General features: G+C 49.5%; 1 protein-coding gene across 1 annotated transcript in view; it reads right to left on the bottom strand.

Annotated features, from left to right (window-relative positions):
• Positions 1-3324: 3324 nt before the first annotated feature.
• The window catches only part of PCSK1 (proprotein convertase subtilisin/kexin type 1), a gene marked incomplete at its 5' end in the record, with an annotated part of 34560 nt that continues 15765 nt past the window's right edge, over positions 3325-22119 (bottom strand). The window contains 8 exons of the mRNA XM_084277942.1: positions 3325-3985; positions 6144-6305; positions 8607-8740; positions 11886-12043; positions 13466-13699; positions 15355-15455; positions 17285-17497; positions 21165-21337. Of these exons, the coding sequence (XP_084134068.1) occupies positions 3623-3985; positions 6144-6305; positions 8607-8740; positions 11886-12043; positions 13466-13699; positions 15355-15455; positions 17285-17497; positions 21165-21337 (1538 nt within the window). The 3' untranslated portion in view covers positions 3325-3622. The remainder of the gene's footprint in view (positions 3986-6143; positions 6306-8606; positions 8741-11885; positions 12044-13465; positions 13700-15354; positions 15456-17284; positions 17498-21164; positions 21338-22119) is intronic.

Here is a 22119-nt window from a genome sequence, read left to right as displayed (position 1 = left end):
GCTTCCTCCCAGCTCAGTGGCATCTGCAAACCCACTGAGGGAACATCCCATCCCTTCCTCCAGGTCACGGATAAAGATGTTGAACAGAACTGGAGCCAGGACTGAGCCCTGGGGGTGCCGCTCGTGACCGGCCTCCAGCTGCCTTTGGCTCCATTCAGCCTTTGGGCCCGGCCATCCAGCCAGTTTCCAACCCAGCTGAGGCTCCCCCTGTCCAGCCCAGTGGCAGCCAGTTTCTCAGTCAGCAGGAGTGATGCTGCAGATGTGGAGCAGCATCAGTTGTGATGCTGCAGATGTGGAGCAGCATCAGTTGGCCACGGCGCTGCGGACAGGGGCAGGATTGGACCAGCCAGAGCACGGGGTGGGACGGTGCCACTGGCTGTCACCCGCGTCCACAGTCCAGCTGCCCGTGCGAGAGGCACCCAGCCCGTGCTCAGGGCTCTGTGATCATTCAGACCCCGCGATTCTCAGGAACCCTCCTCATCTTTCAGCAGACACATTTCCTCCACCCAGCCCCCCCTCCAACCCTTGTGTTTCACCCTAAACTCTGCTTCCCAGTCCTTGCGAGTCCACGGCTCACCCGTCTCGCTCTGCGCCCTTCACAAACGTTAAGACCACACACTCTGAGCTCTGCTCACACACTGTATTATGCTACTAGTAGACAGATTATTTTTTTTTTAACATCACGTCACATACATGTTGCGGTTGCTGTTGGAACATGCCTTTTAAAAAATACCTTTATTGGATGAAATTGTCTCTTTCCCAAGAAAAATCTGGCTCTTTTAATATAATTTATTACGCCTTTTTAAAATTCTGTCTGTTCAATAAAATCTCTTCTGTATTATAAATACCTGTAACGAAAATATAATTTAAAATTCTGAGAGAAAACTCTTCTTTTTTTTTTTTTCTTTTTTTTTCCCCTTTTTTTTTTTTTCCCCTTTTACAATTTTTCACAAAACCCACGCAGGCACCAAGGAAAGACTGACAATAAAAATAATTTACTCCTGTACAATCTACCCTGGGTTGGAAACATTCAAAAGAGGGGTTTTTTTTCAACTTGTCCTCTGATGAAACTTTGGCTACAACATGGGAACTGATCTTAAAACTAAGGAGGGTCCTATGTTTTACACACACTATTTTGGGGTTTTTTTGCCCTAAAAGCTTCTTTGAAGGGCAGATTGAGTGTTGCTGGTGCTTTCCTGAATGAGGACTGGCTAAAATTGCCATCATTTGAGGGCACCAGCCTCTCAGCTTCCTTACACAGGGCTACAAGTGGTCCTGCCTCACCAGACTGGGACGTGTGTGGTGGAGATTAACTCCCAGTTTGGAAAATAAATGAGGGGATAAAAGTTACTGCTCTGGCTCTGCCACAGCAGCCATTGGACTTCTTGACGTTCTGCTTGACCAGGGGGTTATATATTGCCAGAAAGCTGGTGTGCTGAGGGGACAGCACAAGAAACCTTTCTGATTTGGGCCACTTTGGGGGCATTTTTTTGGTTGAACCACTTCTCATTCTAAGCCAACTCCTTGTCAGGGAGGGGGAGATTCGGTGTAAGAGACATTTGGGTCTTGCAGTTGTAACCCCTGAAGTTGGGGCTACAAACATGGAGGGGGGGGGGGTGGATTCTTCAAATCAGCTAGGACCAATCTACTCAGAGCTGCCCCAAAAAGAAAAGCAGACAGAGCCCAAGTGAGGCATGGAACCACCACGAAGAACGGATAAGCAGAGAGATTGGGTTTTTTTTTTTTAAATCTGAAGTTTGATAAGACAATTTTCAAAGTCGCTCTTTAAGCAGGTAATTCTTCCATCAAAGACTGAAGTACTGTTACAGGAAATAGATACACATGTAAATTACAGGATTTAGCGTGAAGTTTCAAAAAAAAATCTCCATCTGAACTGGTGAATTATGAACAAAAAAGGTGCTGGATTCCTGTCTGGAGACACACTGGCATCGGTTTAAGGAGTAGACAGTGAAGGAGAATCAAATATTTCTCACATGTTTGAAAAACACATTTCAATAGTAGACAAGAGAGAAAGACAAGTAAAAAACAGTCAGCACTTGTTTGGATTATCTTTAGCACTGCAATGAGATAAATATCCCCTGGGAATCTTCATTTTCTTGTTCTAGATCCCCTTCAATTTATGAGCATCTAACACAGCGCTTTTTTTTTTTTTGCTTTTTTTTTTGCTTTTTTTTTTTCATTTTTAATTATGAAAAGCAAAATAATGTGTCAATCTTCACTCTGACTTTAAAGCTGTATGTGTGGAAATCTGTTCCTCTAGTATGCTGCTAATGCCAGGGAGCTGCCTGCCCGTGCTGCTGTCCCACAGCCATCTCTGTTTCCTTCTCTTCCTCCTTCTCATTCCTTCCCTTCCTCTCACTCTCCCTCCTCCACATGCTCTTTCCCAACCTTCCTTCTCAGGGTCTCTTTTTTTCATCTCATCATTTTGCCTCAACTTCCTAGACACCTGGGAAGCGTTACAATCTACCACAGACACCCCGAGACCCCATCCTTGGGTGGATTTTGCTGGTTTTTACCCCTTTCTATTCCACTTTGGTGACAGTTCCAGGCAAGGACAGTGATCCCAGCTCTGCTGTCCTGACCAGCACTGATGCAGGCATCTCAGAAATCATTTGTGTTATTTAACTTTAGGTATTTAACTCAGGCTCCACAGGCGTGGTCCCCAAAGCTCATGATCTCTTCAGGTCCCTTCCAACCCCTACGATCCTGTGACTCTGTGATCTATATAATCAGTACAAACATATCTGTACTCCACCAGGTAATTCAGAACCAGTGTGAAGACCAGACAATGCTTTGAAGGGCTGTCTACAGGACCCTCTGCCTTCATCAGCTACACACAGCCTAGAGAGACTAGGGTCTTAATTCAGGCACTTCACTTAGGTAGTCAAAGTTAGGTGGTGAGCATGCCACCCCATGGTCTGGGATGCCTCACTTGGGGCTCTCTTGTGTTAATGTCAGTCTGTCTGCAGTCTAAATTAAACTGTGAGTAACTTCACCAGTGTTCACTGATGCTGCAGCCCAGCTCCAGCCTCCCAGCTGCTCCTTAAGGGGAAACAGAAGGGTAAGGGAGCACTGGAGAAGGAACAAAAGACCTGCGACGACAGCAGCGCTGGCTGCAACGGCTGAACCTGGAAGGAGAAAAGACTGCAATATTCATTACAAACCCAGGGGTGAGACTATACCCCCACAGCTGTGGCAGTTCGGTTCAAAACTGCTTGGCCATTCTGGTTTTGAATCCCTCTGGGTGCTAAGTGAGCAGGGCGGAAGAATAAGTAACGTGAAAATTGTTTAAAATAGAGCTTTACGGTTTTCAGGGGAATAAAGCACTGAATTTCATGCCTGAGGGGGCAAATCTACTCTGATGGTAATAAAGAAAGGCTTGGGGGAAAAAAAAAAGCTATTACTAAAGAGCATCAGTTTACTGCCTCATCCTCACACACCCGTTTATTTTTTCCCCCTTCCTTGGTATTTGTATTAAATATGAAGCAATCAAAGCAGCAATCACACGACTAGAGCCTACAACGGACTTCTGGAAAAGAAAAGAAGCTACAGGTGAGGTTGGGAGAGTGAATATTTCCAACTCAGCGCCCTGCCCAGTGGTTTAGTTCCCTTCCTTTATAATATCCACCAAGGCTTGCAGCAGTCTATCATCTCTATGCTTGTATGGTTTGGCGTTGTAAAAAAGATCAACGTAGTCACTGTACAGGCTTTCTTCTGAGTCCCTTAGCTGGGAGGGCTTGTTGAGCTTTTCCAGGGCTTGATAGAAGTGTTCGTAGGGGATGTTTGGCTTCTCACCCTGGGTCTTCTTGGGCAGCCGCTTCTGAGCCATCTGCCTGCTGAAAGCGCTCTGCAGTAGGTGCAGCATGGCCTCGGAGGGGGTCTTATCTTCTGCTTTGCCATCACTGCTGCTGGCCTGCTCGGTGACTTTGGGTTTTTCACTCACAGTCTCCTGCACTGTGTGGTCCTGGAAGACAGATTAGCATGGCAAAAAGTCAGGGGTCAATGAAAAAGCTGACGGGATTCAGGCTTGCTTTGATTCAGGGTTCCCATCTCTGCGTGGGTAGATGCTATTTTTCTTTCCCCATTCAGAAGCCACCCAGCAGCACTTAGAACCAGCCCATTACACACCAAAGCAGACTACTGAAAGGACTAAAGTAAGAAATACTACCCCCCCACACACATGGGAAGTTAGAAATTCAGGCTCTGCATTGGCAGAAGGCAGCAGGTTGTGTTACAGCAGGAATCCTCCCAGTCGTAGGAGATGTTTCTGGTTGGGCTACGGGAGACAGCAGCTCCTCAGCTGTTTGGCTGCAGGAGGTACCTGCAGCTCTGACCCTGCCACACACCCCTGTGGAAAGGGCTGGACCAGAGTGTCTGCACAACCTGCTCTGGGGATGCTGCACCTGAGGGAAAGAGGGTGCAGTCTGGCTACCAGGAGCTGGGACACCTATCTCAGAAACCTGGGGAGACTCACGTCAGGCTGTCCAGGGAGGGCGGTGGGAGGCACGATCTCATTTCAGCAGTGCTGATGATGCCTCCCATGCTGACACAGGGGAATGTCACTGTGTGGCTTCCTCACCTTCACTAAGAACACCTTTCCAAAAAATAGTGTGGCCAGCAGGTCTGGGGAGGGGATTGTGCCCCTGGGCTGGGCACTGGGGAGGCCGCAGCTGGAGTGCTGGGCCCAGTGCTGGGCCCCTCACTGCCAGAAGGACATGGAGGGCCTGGAGCGAGTGCAGAGAAGGGCAGCCAGGCTGGGGAAGGGGCTGGAGGGCAAATCCTCTGAGGAGCGGCTGAGGGAGCTGGGGGTGCTGAGCCTGGAGAAGAGGAGGCTGAGGGGAGACCTTCTCCCCACCTCCCCTGCCCTGCCAGGAGGGTGCAGAGAGGTGGGCGATGGGCTCTGCAGCCAGGGGACAGGAGATGGGACAAGGGGCAATGGGCTCAAGCTGCCCCAGGGCAGGGTCAGCTCAGCTGGGAGGGAAAAGTTCTTCCCTGGCAGAGCTGTCAGGGCCTGGCCCAGGCTGCCCAGGGAGGGGCTGAGTCCCCAGCCCTGGGGGTGTTTAACAGAGGGGAGATGAGATGCTCAGGGATCTGGTTTAGCACAGGACAGGGACAGGTGGACTCCAGGAGCTTAAGGGGCTTTTCCAACCTGGTGATCTCTGGATTCTAACCAAAGAGTCACATCATCATCTTCATCTGGTTTTACTATGCCTGATCATCTGCTCCAGTACCTCCTGAATCCACTTTTACTTTCTTCATTTTATTTGCTTGCACATGGTTGCAACGTCCACTTAACTACTACAACATCCACTTAACTACTGTATTTAAAGACCAGAGCCACATCTGGCCTCAACCTCGTTCTTCACAACCTGGATGAGGAAGGCTGATCCCCCTAGACTTTACAGGCACCCTAATGACTTAACAGGAAGCCAAACTGAAGTGATAAAGCACTGTGAAGAAGCTGATATAATCACACATTGTGGAGATACCACCACCTTGTGTGCTCAGAAACCCACTGTCACCCTCAGCAGCCCAGAGTGTGTTTAGAGCACTCTACCTGAAAGGAAAGGACGTGTGACAGAGGAGGAAGCAGCCACAGACCCAGCTCACCACAACTTCTGGAGGAGTGAGTCTGGGCTTTGGTCATGCCACCTCTGCGTTGGCAGGGGGGTTGAACCCAATGATCTCTTGAGGTCCTTTCCAACCCCTATGATTCTGTGAGTCTCTGATTTGTTAGGAACCTCATCCCAAACTGCCTGGAAGCAGCCCAGCAGGGAAACCTGCCTTTGGGTGTGAGGCTTGCTCTCACTAGAACAACATAAATTCAGTGTGCCTGTCAGAGGCGACCTCCTGCCTCCTTGTACCACCCAAGCTCTTGCATTCCCTGCTTTAGCAGCAACAGCCACTCACCACCCTACAACCCTCAGGTGAGAACACAGTCCAGTCCAAGCCTTGGTCCTTGACACAGACAAAATTACAGCACACAAGTCAAAGGTGGCTGGGTGAAATGAACGCAGAACAAGCAGGTGGCTTCTCAGGAGGAAGGAGTATCTCTGTATCTCTTTCTTACCAATTCAAAAAGGAAGGAAAAGGAAAAAGTAAACAAATTAAAGCAAGGTTACCTCCAGGAAGTCTGTCATCTTCTCCACCCCTCTCCTGTCGTTCTGCACAGCGTTGTAGGAGGTGTACACACGAGGCTGCTTCATGTGTGCAGGGGGGGTAGCAGTGCCGTGCAAGATCAGCTTCCAGTTCACAATCCTGCCTTCGTTCTGTATCCTCCTGGACTGAAAGGCAAGTGTGGCATTAGCAGGGGTGCTCAGGGCGTGAGAGGAGGGGATGGGACACTGGACTGTAAAGCAGCTGCAGCGAGTGCAACAAATCATAAGGCTTTTAGAACCTAAATTTAGAGAGTGACTTGTGAGCTCAGAAAGACTGATGTGTTAGAGAGGTTACCTCAGAAAGTGGGATTTAATACAAGGGCTTAACTACTCCAGATATTCACATTTTCATGCAATGTAGCTGTCAATCAATGGTGTAAGCATCAATGGGATTTTTGTCCCAGTGCAGCATGTCAGAAATCACTGAGGCAGAATTTCGGTCACTAAGCCACCCCTCAGCAGCTTCTGCACAAGGTTACTTCTGGGATTGTAATTTGGGAAACATAATTGGTTACCTCTGCTGTCAGAGTGGTTCCAAAGGATGTTTATCAATATGGTGATAGGTGTTTTTTATATATAAATGTATATAAAAATATATATTAATATATAATATGAAATACACAATATATATTCATATATATGTTTATATATTTATACATCTATTAATATATACATTTATGTCTTTTAACATACACAAATATATATTTAAATATATAATATATAAAATATAATTATTTGTATATAAATATATTGATAGAACATATATTTATAGACAATATTTATATACAAATATATACATTTAACATATAATATATACATTTATATATATTTATATATATTATATATAAAACACTTATCAGTATATATATGTATGAATGTATATATATTAATATATATTAATATCTAATTTTAAAATATATTTCAGATTACAACAGCAATCTAAAACACAGCCCATGGAAACGACCCACCAGGGCTCTGCCCACAAAGCTTTGCCATCCATGTTTCCACAGTAGGAGGTGGAAGGGGCAAGTCCAGAGAAACCCAAACTGCTTCCTACCCTGGCTGCTTCTAGAATTTTTGCTCAGTCCTTTAGTGACTGAAGAAAGCTCCTGAAGCTGATCTTTTCTAATATAAGTCTACAACAAAGCAACATGCACAACTTACATGTCAACTACATTGTGAGCCACCTTGCAGTACAATCACAGAATCACAGAATCCCAGGCTGGTCTGGGTTGGAAGGGACCCCAAGGGTCCCAGAGCTCCAACCAGAACACCCCCAGGGACGGGCACCCATCCCCTCTCTGGGCAGCCCCTTCCAGCCACTCACCACTCTCTCTGCAAAGAACTTCCCCCTAATACCCAATTTAAAATGACAGTAGAACCTGTCACTTCAGTTAGGGCCGTTGCCATGAAAGCTTATTTTGGGAGTCACAAAGCCCTCCAAGCTGGGGGAAGAGCATGCTACCATGCAGGGACTGAAAGCTGGGTCTATTCTCAGTGTCAGGAGCCTCTCACTTGAAAAGGGAACATGTGAGATAATCGCCAGCAAAATGCTTCCCTTACCCTCGTTCCAAGAAATGCATCATGTTAATTACAACGAGCAGGATATCTGTAACCATGGGGTTATCTACAAGCCTGCAGTACTAACACTATGCTGTTGATAATACTATTTACTTCTACTGCCTTGTCCATCTGCCTAGTACTTGGCATCATCCTCCTGTTCAGATCCTGGGGCCAATAGTGGCTGGGGGCTGATAGGAAGCATTTGGCTCCTGGCAGGGCCTGACCCCCAAGGGTCCCAGAGCTCCAACCCCCTGCCACAGGCAGAGACACCAACCTCCAGGCCTGGAGCTACACAAGGCTGCCCAGGGCCCCAGCCAACCTGGCCTGGAACACCCCCAGGGACGGGGCACCCACCCCCTCTCTGGGCAGCCCCTTCCAGCCCCTCACCACTCTCTCTGCAAAGAGCTTCCCCCTAATATCCAATTTAAACCTTCTTTCAGCTTTAATCCATCCCCCCTTGTCTTGCCATTGAATTATGCTGATGCACCAAGAAAAGACTAGATCCATCCTGTGTTGCTTTCCACAGAACAACCTAACTGGCAATTAACCATATGTTAATTTGATTACATATTTCACTCCATGAGTTACTGGAAATTCTATTGAGTGATTCCTCTCTGTCAGATAATAATGTGTGAAAAACATGGGCATGAAGCTGGTTGTTTGGACAGGTACGTTGTCAGCCAAACAAAGAGAATCCAACCCCCTTGTTCTCCTCTCCTCCTGAACCCACGTTGCTGTTCAGTGTGAATGAACTCTTGCATCTTGCCCAGGGAGCAGCCTTCACCACGCTCAGCAGTGGTTCAGGGACCACTCCACCTGCCATCAGCTTCCCAGCGCGGCGAGCGGACACGCGGACGTACTCACCACATCCGTAATCCTCAAAACCCAGGTGCCTGCTGGATCCTCTCCCCACGTGTGAACAGACATGAAGTCCCAGTTCTTAAAGCCGTTGGGAGATTTGTCTCTCTCTCTCTCAGCCAGCAGGACGGTGCTGGTCCCTGTGTTGGAGCAAGACCAAGAGTAGTGACTACTCGTACCTGTACCGCTGCCTGGAGCAGAGGCAGGCTGGGAAACAAGATTTAGCAGTGGCTGGTGGAAGGGGAAACATGCTATTTCTGACCACCGGCTCCATCCGGAGCTAGATGCTCTTTAAGGTCCTTTCCAGCACTAATCACCCTGTGAATCACTCTCTGTGATTATTTTCACGGCGGCGTTTAGGAGCATAAACCCCAGCGCGTTAGGTCACGCTGGGAAGGTACAAAGGTACACCTTGCTTAATGTTTAATCCCCAGCACATGAAAAAAGCAGCAGTGGATGTGCACAGAGAAGCAAAAGAAGCAGCAGAGGCCAGGCACAAAGAGTGTTTTCCACCGGTGAACAGTTCAGAAAACTTCTGAGACGGGAGCCTGGAACAGAATCCAGCTCCGGCAGTCATGGTGAATGCAAAGGCTTATCCTGAATTCATCACTGCATCTCTGTGTGTGTGTGAGAGTGAGTGGATGTAAATTGTTACAGCCTGGAACTCCAACAGGGTGAAAAGCATTGGCTTTGTTATTATTATTAGGAAAATGCTGGAGTTCACAGGGTATTTCTGCAGCTGAAGAGATTCTGCTGCACAGCAGGAAATCCGCAGCGCTTGTTTGCATACAGAGAGCAGGGGAGCTGTATTTACATAAGAAGGAGCAGAGGAGCCCCAGGGAGCCTGATCAGAAGCTATAAATATATTTAAAGGTAGCACCATAGACACAGAAAAGGAATGACATACATTTGGTAGCACTGTTTTGCAGGGAAATGGAAAAACAGCAAGCACCAGGGGAAAGAACAGTTTAACTACGAAGGCAACAGGATGATGCTGTGGGGTGGGCAGCAGGGCTGGAGTGCTGCTACCCCAGCTAAACCCAGGCAGACAGAAACGAAGATGAAGGACATAATAGAGTCCCCAGCTGTGCAAAAAGGGGTGTTTCCCTGAGCTGAAGCCGTGCTCCCTACACTTCACGGTGTCGTGAAGTGTCTCTAGTGTTGCTGCCACCCGCATGATGTACCTAGAGACAGGACATACATCTTCTCCCAAACTAAAAGTTATCTGAGGGTTTAAATCTGAAAATGCCACCAAGAGCTGAGGGTCAAACACCTCACAGCAGCGGTGCTCCCGTGGGACAAGAGGTAAATCAGAGAAGGAAGAGTTCAGGATGGGCTCTGAGGGAATCTCAGGCAGGACAGGGTTTGAAGCACACCCAGTGTACAGTATCTTAACCCTGCTCTCTAGTGAGACCCCGCAATAATATGAGCAGGGCTCTCCTGGCTCATTATCTGTGAATTACTAAATTAGCCTTTAATGTCAGCAAATCAGAATCACAGAATGACAGAATCTTTAAGGCTGGAAAAGGTCTCTTAAGATCATCAAGTCCAACACTACCACATCAACCAAGCCATGTCCTGGAGTGCCACGTGTCTTCTGAACCCTTCCAGGGATGGTGACTCCAACACCTCCCTGGGCAGCCTGGTCCAACGCCTCACCGCTCTTCCAGTGACTCGGTTTTTCCTAATCACAGACTCACAGAGCTGTGGGGGTTGGAAGGGGCTCCCAGAGCCCATAGGGTCCCACCCCCTGCCAAAGCAGGGTCCCTAGCACAGGTCAGGGCTGGAATCTCTCCAGAGAAGGAGACTCCACACCCCCTGGGCAGCCTGTCCCAGGGCTCCCTCACCCTCACCGCCAAGAAGTTCTTCCCCACATTGGGGGGAACTCCCTGGGCTCCAACTTGAGCCCATCGCCCCTTGTCCTGTCCCCACAGACACTGAGCAGAGGCTGCCCATGGCCCCTGGGTCCCACCCTTCAGCTATTGATCCCCATTGATCAGATCCCCTCTCAGGCTGCTTCTCTCCAGGCTGAACAGCCCCAGCTCCCTCAGCCTTTCCTCCCAGGGGAGATGCTCCAGGCCCTTCATCCCCTTCGCAGCCTCCTCTGGACTCTCTCCAGGAGATCCCTGGCTGGTTGATCCCAGGGAACCCAGCACTGGGCACAATACTCCAATCTAAACCTCCCCTGCTGCAACTTGAGCCCATTTCCCCTCGGTTAATTGGGAGAAGGGACCAACACCCACCCAAAATCAGATCAGCAGACTCACAGAATCACAGAATCCCAGCCTGGTCTGGGTTGGAAGGGACCCCAGGGGTCCCAGAGCTCCATCCCCCTGCCACAGGCCGGGACACCAACCTCCAGGCCTGGAGCTACACAAGGTTGCCCAGGGCCCCAGCCAACCTGGCCTTGGACACCCCCAGGGACGGGGCACCCACCCCCTCTCTGGGCAGCCCCTTCCAGCCCCTCACCACTCTCTCTGTAAAAAATTTCCCCCTAATACCTAATATAAACCTTCCCTCCTTTATCTTTAATCCATTCTCCCTTGTCCTGCCAGTGTCTACCCTTTTAAAAAGTTGATTCCCCTCCCACTGGTATGTTCCCTTCAGGTACTGGAAGTCTGCAATGAGGTGCCCCTGCAGCCTTCTCTTCTCAAACCTGAAAGCTGGTCTGTTTCTTCTAACTATACCAGTTGATCTAACAGATCCTGCTCTACAAAGTTGTTCATACTCATTCCCTTTCCTGTTTCTCCCCTCTCTTTACAGTGTGATTTCAGGGCACTGTCAGACAGCTTGCCATACTCCAGCACATTTTGTCCTGAAGTGCCTGATGGAGACACTGTGGTTTTAAATACACCAGTGAGGGGACACGGTGACATGAAACCCAGAAATTGAGGGGTCATTTCCATTAGCTTACGAAATCACAGTCAGCCTGATGAGCACTCTTCAACGGTGATTTGTTGCCTGCCAGGAACTCTCAGTTTTTAAAGGTCCTGTTGACAGAACAAGAACCTATTGGCAATGGTGCCTTCATTTTCTGAAGTGTGATTGCCAAACCTGTCCTCAAAAAAAACAACCTGGAACACATGAAGGCTGGGAAGGGGGTTCAGAGAACCCGTTCTCCAGTTCCCAGGATGCTCTGTCCCCACACTCCGCTGCTGGAGGTGACTAGCTTTTGTCTGATGGCATATTTAGCTCTTTTTAAGAAGAATGTGGCGGTGTTTTTTAATGAAATAGAACGTTACACACCACAGCAACTCAAACACGAAGGGGCTCTGCCTCCTGTACCTGATGGAGAAACCAGAGTGACGTGAAGATCGCCTCTGCGGGAGTACTCGATCGTTGCCTCCAGCTGCACGTGCTCCAGAGAGGAGATGGAGTTTTCTTGACCCTCACAGGCTTTTGTGGGAATTTCAATGATGACTTCCTCATTTGCTCTCAACAACCTGGGAAAACCACAGTCCTTTGGTTACTCACAGGGACTGTTGATTCGGGACCAAGTGTGAACGAGACATTTAACACCCATTCCAGGATGGGAAGAGAGGGAGAAGTAAAGAGAAATTTTACTTTCATTATTTATCAAATGCGCTGGCAAAGGCCACATGAAGCTCTGGAAGCACAGCTAAACCCTGAAATGGAACAAGTGAGAGGCACTGCATGAGGCAGACCCAAGCATCCTGGAGGCAAGCAAGCCTGTCAGCGCTCTGTTGTCCCACAGAGACTGCAAGGAAGGAGTCTTTGCAGGTAGCTACACCACACTGCATCCCACTCATCCCAGCATCCAGAAGAGCTGTTAAGATGGAGTTAAGATACTGCAGCAGGCACATGGTTGACTTGACCCTTTGTAGTCAATGCCATCTCAAGGGGGGGAAAGCAGCAAACATCAAGGGGGAGCCTCCCTGCATGGCTTTCCCTGCATGACTCCCACTGCTCCTGGTGAGAAGAGGGTGTCTGCATCTCCAGACAAACAGTTCTCAACTCAAGAGCCATGGGATCTTTGCTTTCAGAGTGTAACCCAGAGGGCTGCAGTGAAAACACACAAACAGCACGTATTACATCAGCACCCCGGAAAGGAGAGAGCCCATAAAAGTAAATTGATAGTGAAATAGCATCAATAATAAGGTTACCAGGCAGTGACACTCTGCAACACTGTGGGATGTTTCCAGGGGCAGCTTTTCCATGCACTCACACAGTATAATTTCAATCTCTGAAATAGCTGTGGTTTTTTCTAGACAACAGAGCCCTAAGTAAACAAGTGGAGACAAAACAACGGTCCCTATATCCTTACTGATTAACCAGCTCAGAGACTGCTTGTAACTTCCCCACAGGCTGAGCTCAGTTTGGGCTGGCCACACTGGGAGCACTGGTGAATGTGTGAGCTAAGCCTTCCCAGTGAGCCTCTCAGACATCTGTGATTCATAAGAGACGTGCTGGGGATGTGACCAAAGCTCCATGTATCACCTTGATTTCTACATGTACTGTGCTGTCACAGGAGGAGAATTGATAAGATAGATATATATAGGTATATTTTAAATCCCTGGGAGACTTTGTTATCTTTTTATTCTCCTTCTGATAGCAGTCTGAACAGTCCTATCTTACCTGATCGGGTTCAGCCTCACAGGATCATCCATCCATACACTGGCTGCACAACCAGACATCATTCTAAGGCTTTATGCTAGTGGCTCCTGGCAGCCTTGCACTGAAAGCAGCAAGCAAGGCAGCCGCTGCCTGCCCCTGAGGAACAGAGCATGGCAAAGCCAAATGAACCAAAAGAAACCTCAGAGTCAGGTTGGGAGCAGTCTGTGCAGAATGCCACCCTCCAGGCTTTACTAAGACAGACTCAAGCTGCTGCTAATGCAAACTCTTACCTTGGCTCAAAGCTTTTGTCTCTGACAATGCACTCTCTCTTTTCTGGTACACCTTTCCACCTCTTGGGATCAGCTAAATCCACCAAGGCGTTGGCATTGAGCAGTCCAAATCCGAATCTGCTGTTGACCATCAGTCCTGCTCCATTCTTCTTCCAGCCTGGGTTTCCAGCCAGGGGATCATACTCCGAGGTCCACACTACCAAGTGCTGCATATCCCTCCACGTTAGATTTGGGCTGTTGAGAAAATGTTCCTGGTTAATTGTTTCAGGGCCACCTGCCATTTTTTCTCTCAATTATTAGCCTCCAGCAGAACATGCTCTGAACGTGTATGGCATCCCATTATTTTAAAATACAGAGCTTGTCACATGCTTATCCTCACAACACTTCTTCCACCAGCTTTCTGTGTAAATGATGAGCAGGTGTCTAGCCAGATTAGGGTCCAGCTCTTCAAAGCTGTTTGTGAATTTAAAGTTAACTAGAAAAACTGGTATTCCCTACTGGTCTTTATGGGACCTGGACTTTGAAAATTCACAGGGTATTTATGAATTCTATCTTGTATATCTATATTGTGATTCTATATTGTACATCTCATGGGCCAGCAGTGGCTCTTGCAGCTGGGAAGGGCGATGGGATCCTGGGCTCCATCAGCAGAGGGGTGGCAGCAGGGACAGGGAGGGGATTGTCCCTCTCTGCTCTGCCCTCCCCAGCTGGAGTCCTGTGTCCAGAGCTGGGGCCCCAGGACAAGAGAGATGTGGGGCTGCTGGAGAGGGGTCAGAGGAGCCACAAGGATGATTAGAGGGCTGGAGCAGCTCCTCTACGCAGAGAGGCTGAGGGAGCTGGGCTGGGTCAGCCTGGAGAAGAGAAGGCTGTGGGGGGACCTCACTGCAGCCTCCCCGTCCCTGAAGGGACCCCAGGAACAGGAGGGGAATGGGCTTGTTAAAGGGCAGAGACTGGCAGGACAAGGGGGCTGGAGTGAAGCTGGAGGAGGGAAGGGGGAGAGGAGAGACTGGGGGGAAGTTCTTTGCAGAGAGAGTGGTGAGGGCCTGGAATGGGCTGCCCAGAGAGGGGGTGGGTGCCCCGTCCCTGGGGGTGTTCAAGGCCAGGTTGGCTGAGGCCCTGGGCAGCCTTGTGTAGCTCCAGGCCTGGAGGTTGGTGTCCCTGCCTGTGGCAGGGGGTTGGAGCTCTGTGACCCTTGGGGTCCCTCCCAACCCAGACCAGTTCATGATTCTATGGTTCTATGATGTCTATCTGTGATTAACTCTGCCCTTTAAAATATGGCTGTAGGTATCCTGGCTTCAGCCATCAAAGGAGTATGCAGCAGAAAACAGAGCTGAACCTACACCATTCAAGTACTAAGCCTACGCCCCAGTGACCAAAGTGTTTTCTGTGAGAAAGCCATTGTCCTGCCCCATCCTGTTCACTCTCCCTGGCTCCAAGACTTATCTTCTAACCACCAGCCCTACAAGACCTGAACCTGCCTGCTCCCTGACTGCTATGATGCTGTACCTCCCACTTTATGACTCCTTATGGGCGGAAAAAGGTTTAGTAAATTGACCGAAGACTTAACTTAAACCCCTGTAACCTCCTGCCTCCAAATTACCTTGTCCTGACACAGGCCTCCCTGCTTTTAAGTGCAATTGACCAGAACTTGGCAAACAATTGTTGCACAGAACAGACTAGAACTCCTCAGTCATCATGATTTACTTGGCGTCGGTTCTGCTTTGCCAGGCAGCTGCTTGATTTTTGTCACCAGGCTGAGCGAGCCTGACTGACAGAACATGGAGCTGCAGTACGAGGTGGTGCTGCTCTCCAACGGAGAACATTTTGGGGGAGATGCTGGGGTGGCTGAGAGAGAGAGGAGATGCTCAGGTGACCCAGTGACATCTTACTTGGCTTCCAGCGCCAGAGCGAAAATCCCCGCTGCCAGCGGAGCGGAGGCCGAGGTGCCGGTGTGCGTCTCCGTGCACTCGTTGTGGAGGTCAGCGCTCGTCTGAAAGACCCAAAACATGGGGGTTGTGTGAAGAAACAGTTGTAAATACAGTCACAGCCACACACACCCAACCCCGCCTCCCCGGCGCGGTGCGTATTAATGCACTCCTCACCAGCAGGAGCAGGGATGGGTGTCTAAATCCGTTCAGATTTCAATCCACTCTTCTCACTTCAGCTATAATTTTTGTATCAAAACGCTTTGTGTTGGAACAAAATACTCCCACACTGAATATCTTATTTTATTCTAAGGTTTCACAATAAGTGTTTCAGGCTTACTGGTGAATCATAAAAACAGATCATTGTGTTGGGCCTAGAACATTTAAAATTACTGCTTGCTAGAAAATTACTCATAGGATTAGTATTGGTGTTCTGCTCCCTCTTCAGCAGAAGAACTATAATTTGCAATGAAACACGTGCTTTATTTGGAAATTAAATACCAAACTCATCTGCCCGTGTATCTACATCTCGGCTAAGAGGAGAAGCCACTCAGGAGGGATGGATCTCCAGGCTAACTTGGATTGACATCCTTTTAATCCCCATCCATGTAGGCTATTGTAAAATTAGCATCCACCGCGGCTGAACAGAAATTACAAGTGCTGCTACATTATTTTATCACAGCAATTTTCTGCAGTACAAGTTATTTCTTGCACATTTAATGAAGGCACAGAGGCTGCTGCGCTGCCTGCTTGCTGAGTACCTTTCACAGGTTTGGAAGCTCACTATTGTCGCTGTCGTAAGTGGGAACCCGGGGGCTGGCAGTCTCAGAAAAGCTAATAGCAAGTTATATCAGAAGTACTGACTCATAGGGTACATCGACTTCACAGATTCTTTCTCCTTTTACTCCATGTCTCCCTTCGTCTGTCCTTTCTAAGGAATGGGTCTGCATCCAGCTCCATGCAGAGACCTGTGTCGTACGCAAACAGCGGGTGGATTTACACATATAGAAACCAAGATTTCACCTGGCTCCAGGAAGTAAGATGTCCTGGGAATCCAGTCCCTTTTTGGATTACAAATCCAAGAGCTGTCAGGCAGAGAAGGCCCTGGGAGTGTTGGGTGACTGTGACTGACCACGAGCCAGCAGTGTGCCCGGGGGGCCAGGAAGGCCAAGGGCAGCCTGGCTTGTGCCAGGCCCAGCGTGGCCAGCAGGTCTGGGGAGGGGATTGTGCCCCTGGGCTGGGCACTGGGGAGGCCGCAGCTGGAGTGCTGGGCCCAGTGCTGGGCCCCTCACTGCCAGAAGGACATGGAGGGCCTGGAGCGAGTGCAGAGAAGGGCAACCAGGCTGGGGAAGGGGCTAGAGGGCAAATCCTCTGAGGAGCGGCTGAGGGAGCTGGGGGTGTTGAGCCTGGAGAAGAGGAGGCTGAGGGGAGACCTTCTCCCCACCTCCCCTGCCCTGCCAGGAGGGTGCAGAGAGGTGGGCGATGGTCTCTGCAGCCAGGGGCCAGGAGATGGGACAAGGGGCAATGGGCTCAAGCTGCCCCAGGGCAGGGTCAGCTCAGCTGGGAGGGAAAAGTTCTTCCCTGGCAGAGCTGTCAGGGCCTGGCCCAGGCTGCCCAGGGAGGGGCTGAGTCCCCAGCCCTGGGGGTGTTTAACAGAGGGGAGATGAGGTGCTCAGGGATCTGGTTTAGCACAGGACAGGGACGGTTGGACTCCAGGAGCTTAAAGGGCTTTTCCAGCCTTGGGATTCTGTGATTCTGTGGTGTTTCAAGGCAGAAGCACAGAGCAGGTAACGCAAAGCAGGCACATGAAACTGAGGGGTCAGGAGCTCTGGTTTGCTCCCTGCCTACACAACACATCTCTGCGTTTGTTCTGAACCTGGTAAAAGCGACCTACAATTCTCTGGTCGGTGTAATCCCCGCTGCTGTACGCCGTGGCCAGGGTGGAGGAGCACTTCTCCGCATACCAGGGAGAGAGGCCTTGCTGGGAAGCGCTGCTGATGGAGATGGTGTAGATGCTGTCCGTGTACCCGTCGCAGTCGCAGTTGTCGCCCTGGCGGCCTCCGTTCCCAGAGGCCCACACAAAAATGGAGCCTTTCCCATTGCGGCCCTGGAGAAATGCGAGTAGGTGGTTACCAAAGGGACTGACGGCTCTCAACGTGTTCCTGATGATTTCTCTCCCCACCAAAACCCTCTAATACCAAATATTTCCAGGTAGAAAAAGAACATTTTCCATAAGAACCACACAACATGGAGGCAGGAGAAATGAGCTGCCTGAGTTCCCTACTCCACACCCAGCAGTACTCCTGAGTCTGACTGGTCTAGGTTTGGTGTTCCAGGCACAGAAATTTTCCTCAGGATAGGTTCTTAAGTTAGAAACTGTGCTCTAAAGGTCAGTTTTCTCACATGCTGATGCTTCACTCCTGAACATTTCTGGGAAAAATCCCTCTCCCCTTTTTTTAATTTTCTTTATTTTATTTTTCTTTTCTTTCTTTTACATTTTTTATTTAATTTTTTTAAAAGTATGTAAATATATAATTTAATTTTTAAAAAATTAAAGTATTTTTAAATTGTATTTTTAAAATAAAAATTTAAAATGTTGTGTAAAATGTTTACAATATATCTTATTTTTTAATTTGTAAAATTTTTAATCTTTTTTTAATTATTCTTTTCTCTTTTTTTAAAGAAATTGCAAGTTTACCAGGGCTTACTTCACCTTTCCCATAACCACAGAGTAAAGGTAAGCAGTGTGAGTGATGTACACGACATGACTTCTCTCCAGCAGCTCATTTTTTGTAAGGAAGCCTCTCACCGCTACCACCTGCCTGCTGAAAGCCCCTTTGGCTGAAAACCCTCCCTTCTCTTATAAAAGCCTGGGGACAGCACCACCGGTCTCCAGGTTCATTCCCTGCCCTGCTCTGCAGCGTGTAATGAGGGAGCAGCAGCTAACAAGTGATCCTGACAGCATGTAAACCCTCACAGCTACCACTGAGAAGCACATCTCACCCTGTCCAGCCCTAGTATATGTCTGTTTGCTGGAAAGAGAAGTGGAAATACAGACTTTTATCATCCCACTCGGAGGAGGCTTGAAGCTATTCATGCAAGTGCAGAGACATTTGCAGCACTTAAAACATGAAAAGTAAGGAAATGTAAGGAGCGCTCTCTGTGATACAGCTGCCAAAATGAGAAGGACAAGCCACGTCAATTACAGAAGATGAGAGAGTATCATCCTTTGAGAATAAAGGCTGCAGTCCAGAGAAGCACTGGTACACGTAAGCACTTGCTTTGATTTCACTCAGGATGCCACTTACGCCTCCCAGGTGCTCAGGGCTAAGCGTAGGATAAAGTGCTTTGCCAGCCCAGCAATGAAGGCATCAGGGATGAGAGCTGCTGGCAGCCCCATCTCTGGCTGACTTCAAGCAGAATGGGGACCATACAGACCCTTGCCAAGGGGAGCCACACAAAGTAGTGGGTAAATTTAAAAAAGCTGTAAATAAAGACACATTCTTCAACAAATGACCTGCTTTTCCAGAGTAAGACCACTCAACACTGGTTCCCTAATTACTGCCTTTAGTTCTCCCTCTCCTCTTGCTGCCTGTCTATGGACTTAGATCTCACCAGCCAGCCCACTCCTCTAGGTCTCTGTTCAGCCCTCAGAGCACATTTGTCACCTGCCAGCCTCTTCCTTCCTCTGCTCTCCTTCTGTCTGCTAATGTTAACAGCCTTTCTTCCAAAACCCCCTTTCTCTTTGCTTCAAGCCTCTCTCCTTCAAGCCTTCCTCCATTTCTCTTCTCTCCTGGCTCTGATTCAGTCTTCCTCACCATATTAGTACCTGTCCATCTTCAGCTATCTCTCTACCTCAGCGGCGAGATCAGTTTATCAATACAACCCCATCAGCTCTCCCTTTGCACCCTGCTTATCTTCCAAACAGACCCAAAACAGGAACTGCAAAAACAGAATCACAGAATCACGAGGTTGGAAAACATCTCTGTATTTCAGCAAGTCCAACCATTCCCATCCTGAGCTAAACCAGATCCCTAAGTACCGCATCTACCCTTTTCTTGAACACATCCAGGGAAGGTGACTCAGCCCCTCCCTGGGCAGCCTGTGCCAGCCCTGACAACTCTTTCAGTAAAAATTTTTTTCTACTATCCAATCTAACCCTGCCCTGGCACAGCTTCATGTCATTGCCCCTTGTCCCATCTCTGTCCCCTGGCTGAAGAGACCATCGCCCACCTCTCTGTGGGCACTACAGCCTGTAGTGCTGCCTGGGGTTGTTCTGTCCCATGGGCAGGACTCTGCCCTTGGCCTTGTTAAACCTCATCCCCTGGCTCTCAGCCCATGGGCCCAGGCTGTTCAGGTCCCTCTGAAGAGCCTCCCCACCCTCAGGCAGATCAACGCTTCCTCCCAGCTCAGTGGCATCTGCAAAACCACTGAGGGAACATCCCATCCCTTCATCCAGGTCAGTGATAAAGATGTTGAGAAGGACTTGGGGATTGTGGTGGATGAGAAGCTTGACATGAGCCAACAGTGGCTCTTGCAGCTCGTAGGGCCAATGGGATCCTGGGCTTCATCAGCAGAGGGGTGGCAGCAGGGACAGAGAGGGGATTGTCCCTCTCTGCTCTGCCCTCCCCAGCTGGAGTCCTGTGTCCAGAGCTGGGGCCCCAGGACAAGAGAGATGTGGGGCTGGTGGAGAGGGGTCAGAGGAGCCACGGAGATGCTCAGAGGGCTGGAGCAGCTCCCCTACACAGAGAGGCTGAGGGAGCTGGGCTGGGTCAGCCTGGAGAAGAGAAGGCTGTGGGGGGACCTCACTGCAGCCTCCCCGTCCCTGAAGGGAGCTGATAGGCAGGAGGGGATTGGACTTTTTAAAAGAGCAGATAATGGCAGGACAAGGGGGAATGGACTAAAGCTAAAGGAGGGAAGGTTTCGATTAGATGTTAGGGGGAAGTTTTTTACACAAAGAGTGGTGAGGGGCTGGAAGGGGCTGCCCAGAGAGGGGGTGGGTGCCCCATCCCTGGGGGTGTTCAAGGCCAGGTTGGCTGGGGCCCTGGGCAGCCTTGTGTAGCTCCAGGCCTGGAGGTTGGTGTCCCTGCCTGTGGCAGGGGGTTGGAGCTCTGGGACCCTTGGGGTCCCTTCCAACCCAGACCAGGCTGGGATTCTATGATATGATTTTATGAACAGAACTGGACCCAGGACTGAGCCCTGGGGGATGCCACTCGTGACCGGCCTCCAGCTGGATTTCATTCCATCTGTGTTCCCAATACTCTTCATCATGCATTTTCACCATCGATTGGCTCACGACACACACTGATTTATAAACTAAAGCAGTTAACAGAATACAAGCCCATCCAGGGGGTGCTAAAACGCATCGCTACTTCACACAGAAAAATATCCACAGAGCAGGAAATTCTGTATGAAGTTTTATAGGCTTTCAGCACAGAAATCCAATTACTGCTCAGCACAAAACAAGCAGCAGAGAAGGGTGGGGGTAGGGCGAGACAAAAGCAGCAAAAGTAAGGATGGGAAAAGAAGGAAAGCTTATCTGTGGGGGATGGCTGCTTAAAACCACCTTCGATACCTCTGATGGTGGGTTTTTACAAGTCCTGTTCTGTCTGGTACTTTCTCTGAGCTGCACCATGATAATCTACCTCCTCCTTTTCAAACATCTTTGAGCAAAGCCAGCACCAAGCGCTTCCCTTTCTTCCCTGGTACCAACTGCTTTAAAATTCCGCTCTCTGCCCCCTCCCAGCACCGCATCTTCCTCTCAGGGATCATACCTGCTTTATCCCATACTCAAAAGCCTTCTGTGCCAGCCTCCCAGGCCCCTCCACAGTTTTGCCATCGTCATTAGGGCCCCAGCTTGCGCTGTAAATGTCCACGTGTTCGGGGTTGAATCCAATGGAGCTGGCCTCAATAGCATCAGTGACTATGCCATCCAGCATCCGTATACCTGGACAGAGGGGAAAAGAAACCACAAACAGACTGGATTTACTCCCTGTTCCCTCCTCTTTGCCTGTGTTAACCATTTGTTATATTTCCAGCAAAACTAATATATAATGACAGTCTGGAGAAGAGAAGGCTGTGGGGGGACCTCACTGCAGCCTCCCCGTCCCTGAAGGGACCCCAGGAACAGGAGGGGAATGGGCTTGTTAAAGGGCAGAGACTGGCAGGACAAGGGGCTGGAGTGAAGCTGGAGGAGGGAAGGGGGAGAGGAGAGACTGGGGGGAAGTTCTTTGCAGAGAGAGTGGTGAGGGGCTGGAAGGGGCTGCCCAGAGAGGGGGTGGGTGCCCCGTCCCTGGGGGTGTTCAAGGCCAGGTTGGCTGGGGCCCTGGGCAGCCTTGTGTAGCTCCAGGCCTGGAGGTTGGTGTCCCTGCCTGTGGCAGGGGGTTGGAGCTCTGGGACCCTTGGGGTCCCTCCCAGCCCAGACCAGGCTGGGATTCTATGATGATTCTACTGCAGCCACAGCCTACTGCTGCCCATGTAAGCAACACCCAGGTCAGCACGTGTTGGTGGGAAATGGTACATTCATCTTTATTTTCAGAACCCCAAGCTCCTTACAACCATTAACAGAACCCCCCTCACAACATCCTGTTTGCCTGTTATTTACTTCTGTCCCTCCTTCTGCTGGTGTTTTGCTCCCTGTGCTTGCTTTTCCTTACTGCACCGAGCTGTCGCCTCTATCAACTCCTTCTTCCTCTCATTTAAATCTGCAGCAGACTTCTCAAGCTGCTA

The sequence above is a fragment of the Gallinula chloropus genome, assembly GCF_964237585.1.
Source record: "Gallinula chloropus genome assembly, chromosome: Z".
Taxonomy (NCBI): domain Eukaryota; kingdom Metazoa; phylum Chordata; class Aves; order Gruiformes; family Rallidae; genus Gallinula; species Gallinula chloropus.
The sequence above is the reverse complement of the archived record's forward strand: the minus strand, read 5'-3'. Positions and strand labels throughout refer to the sequence as shown.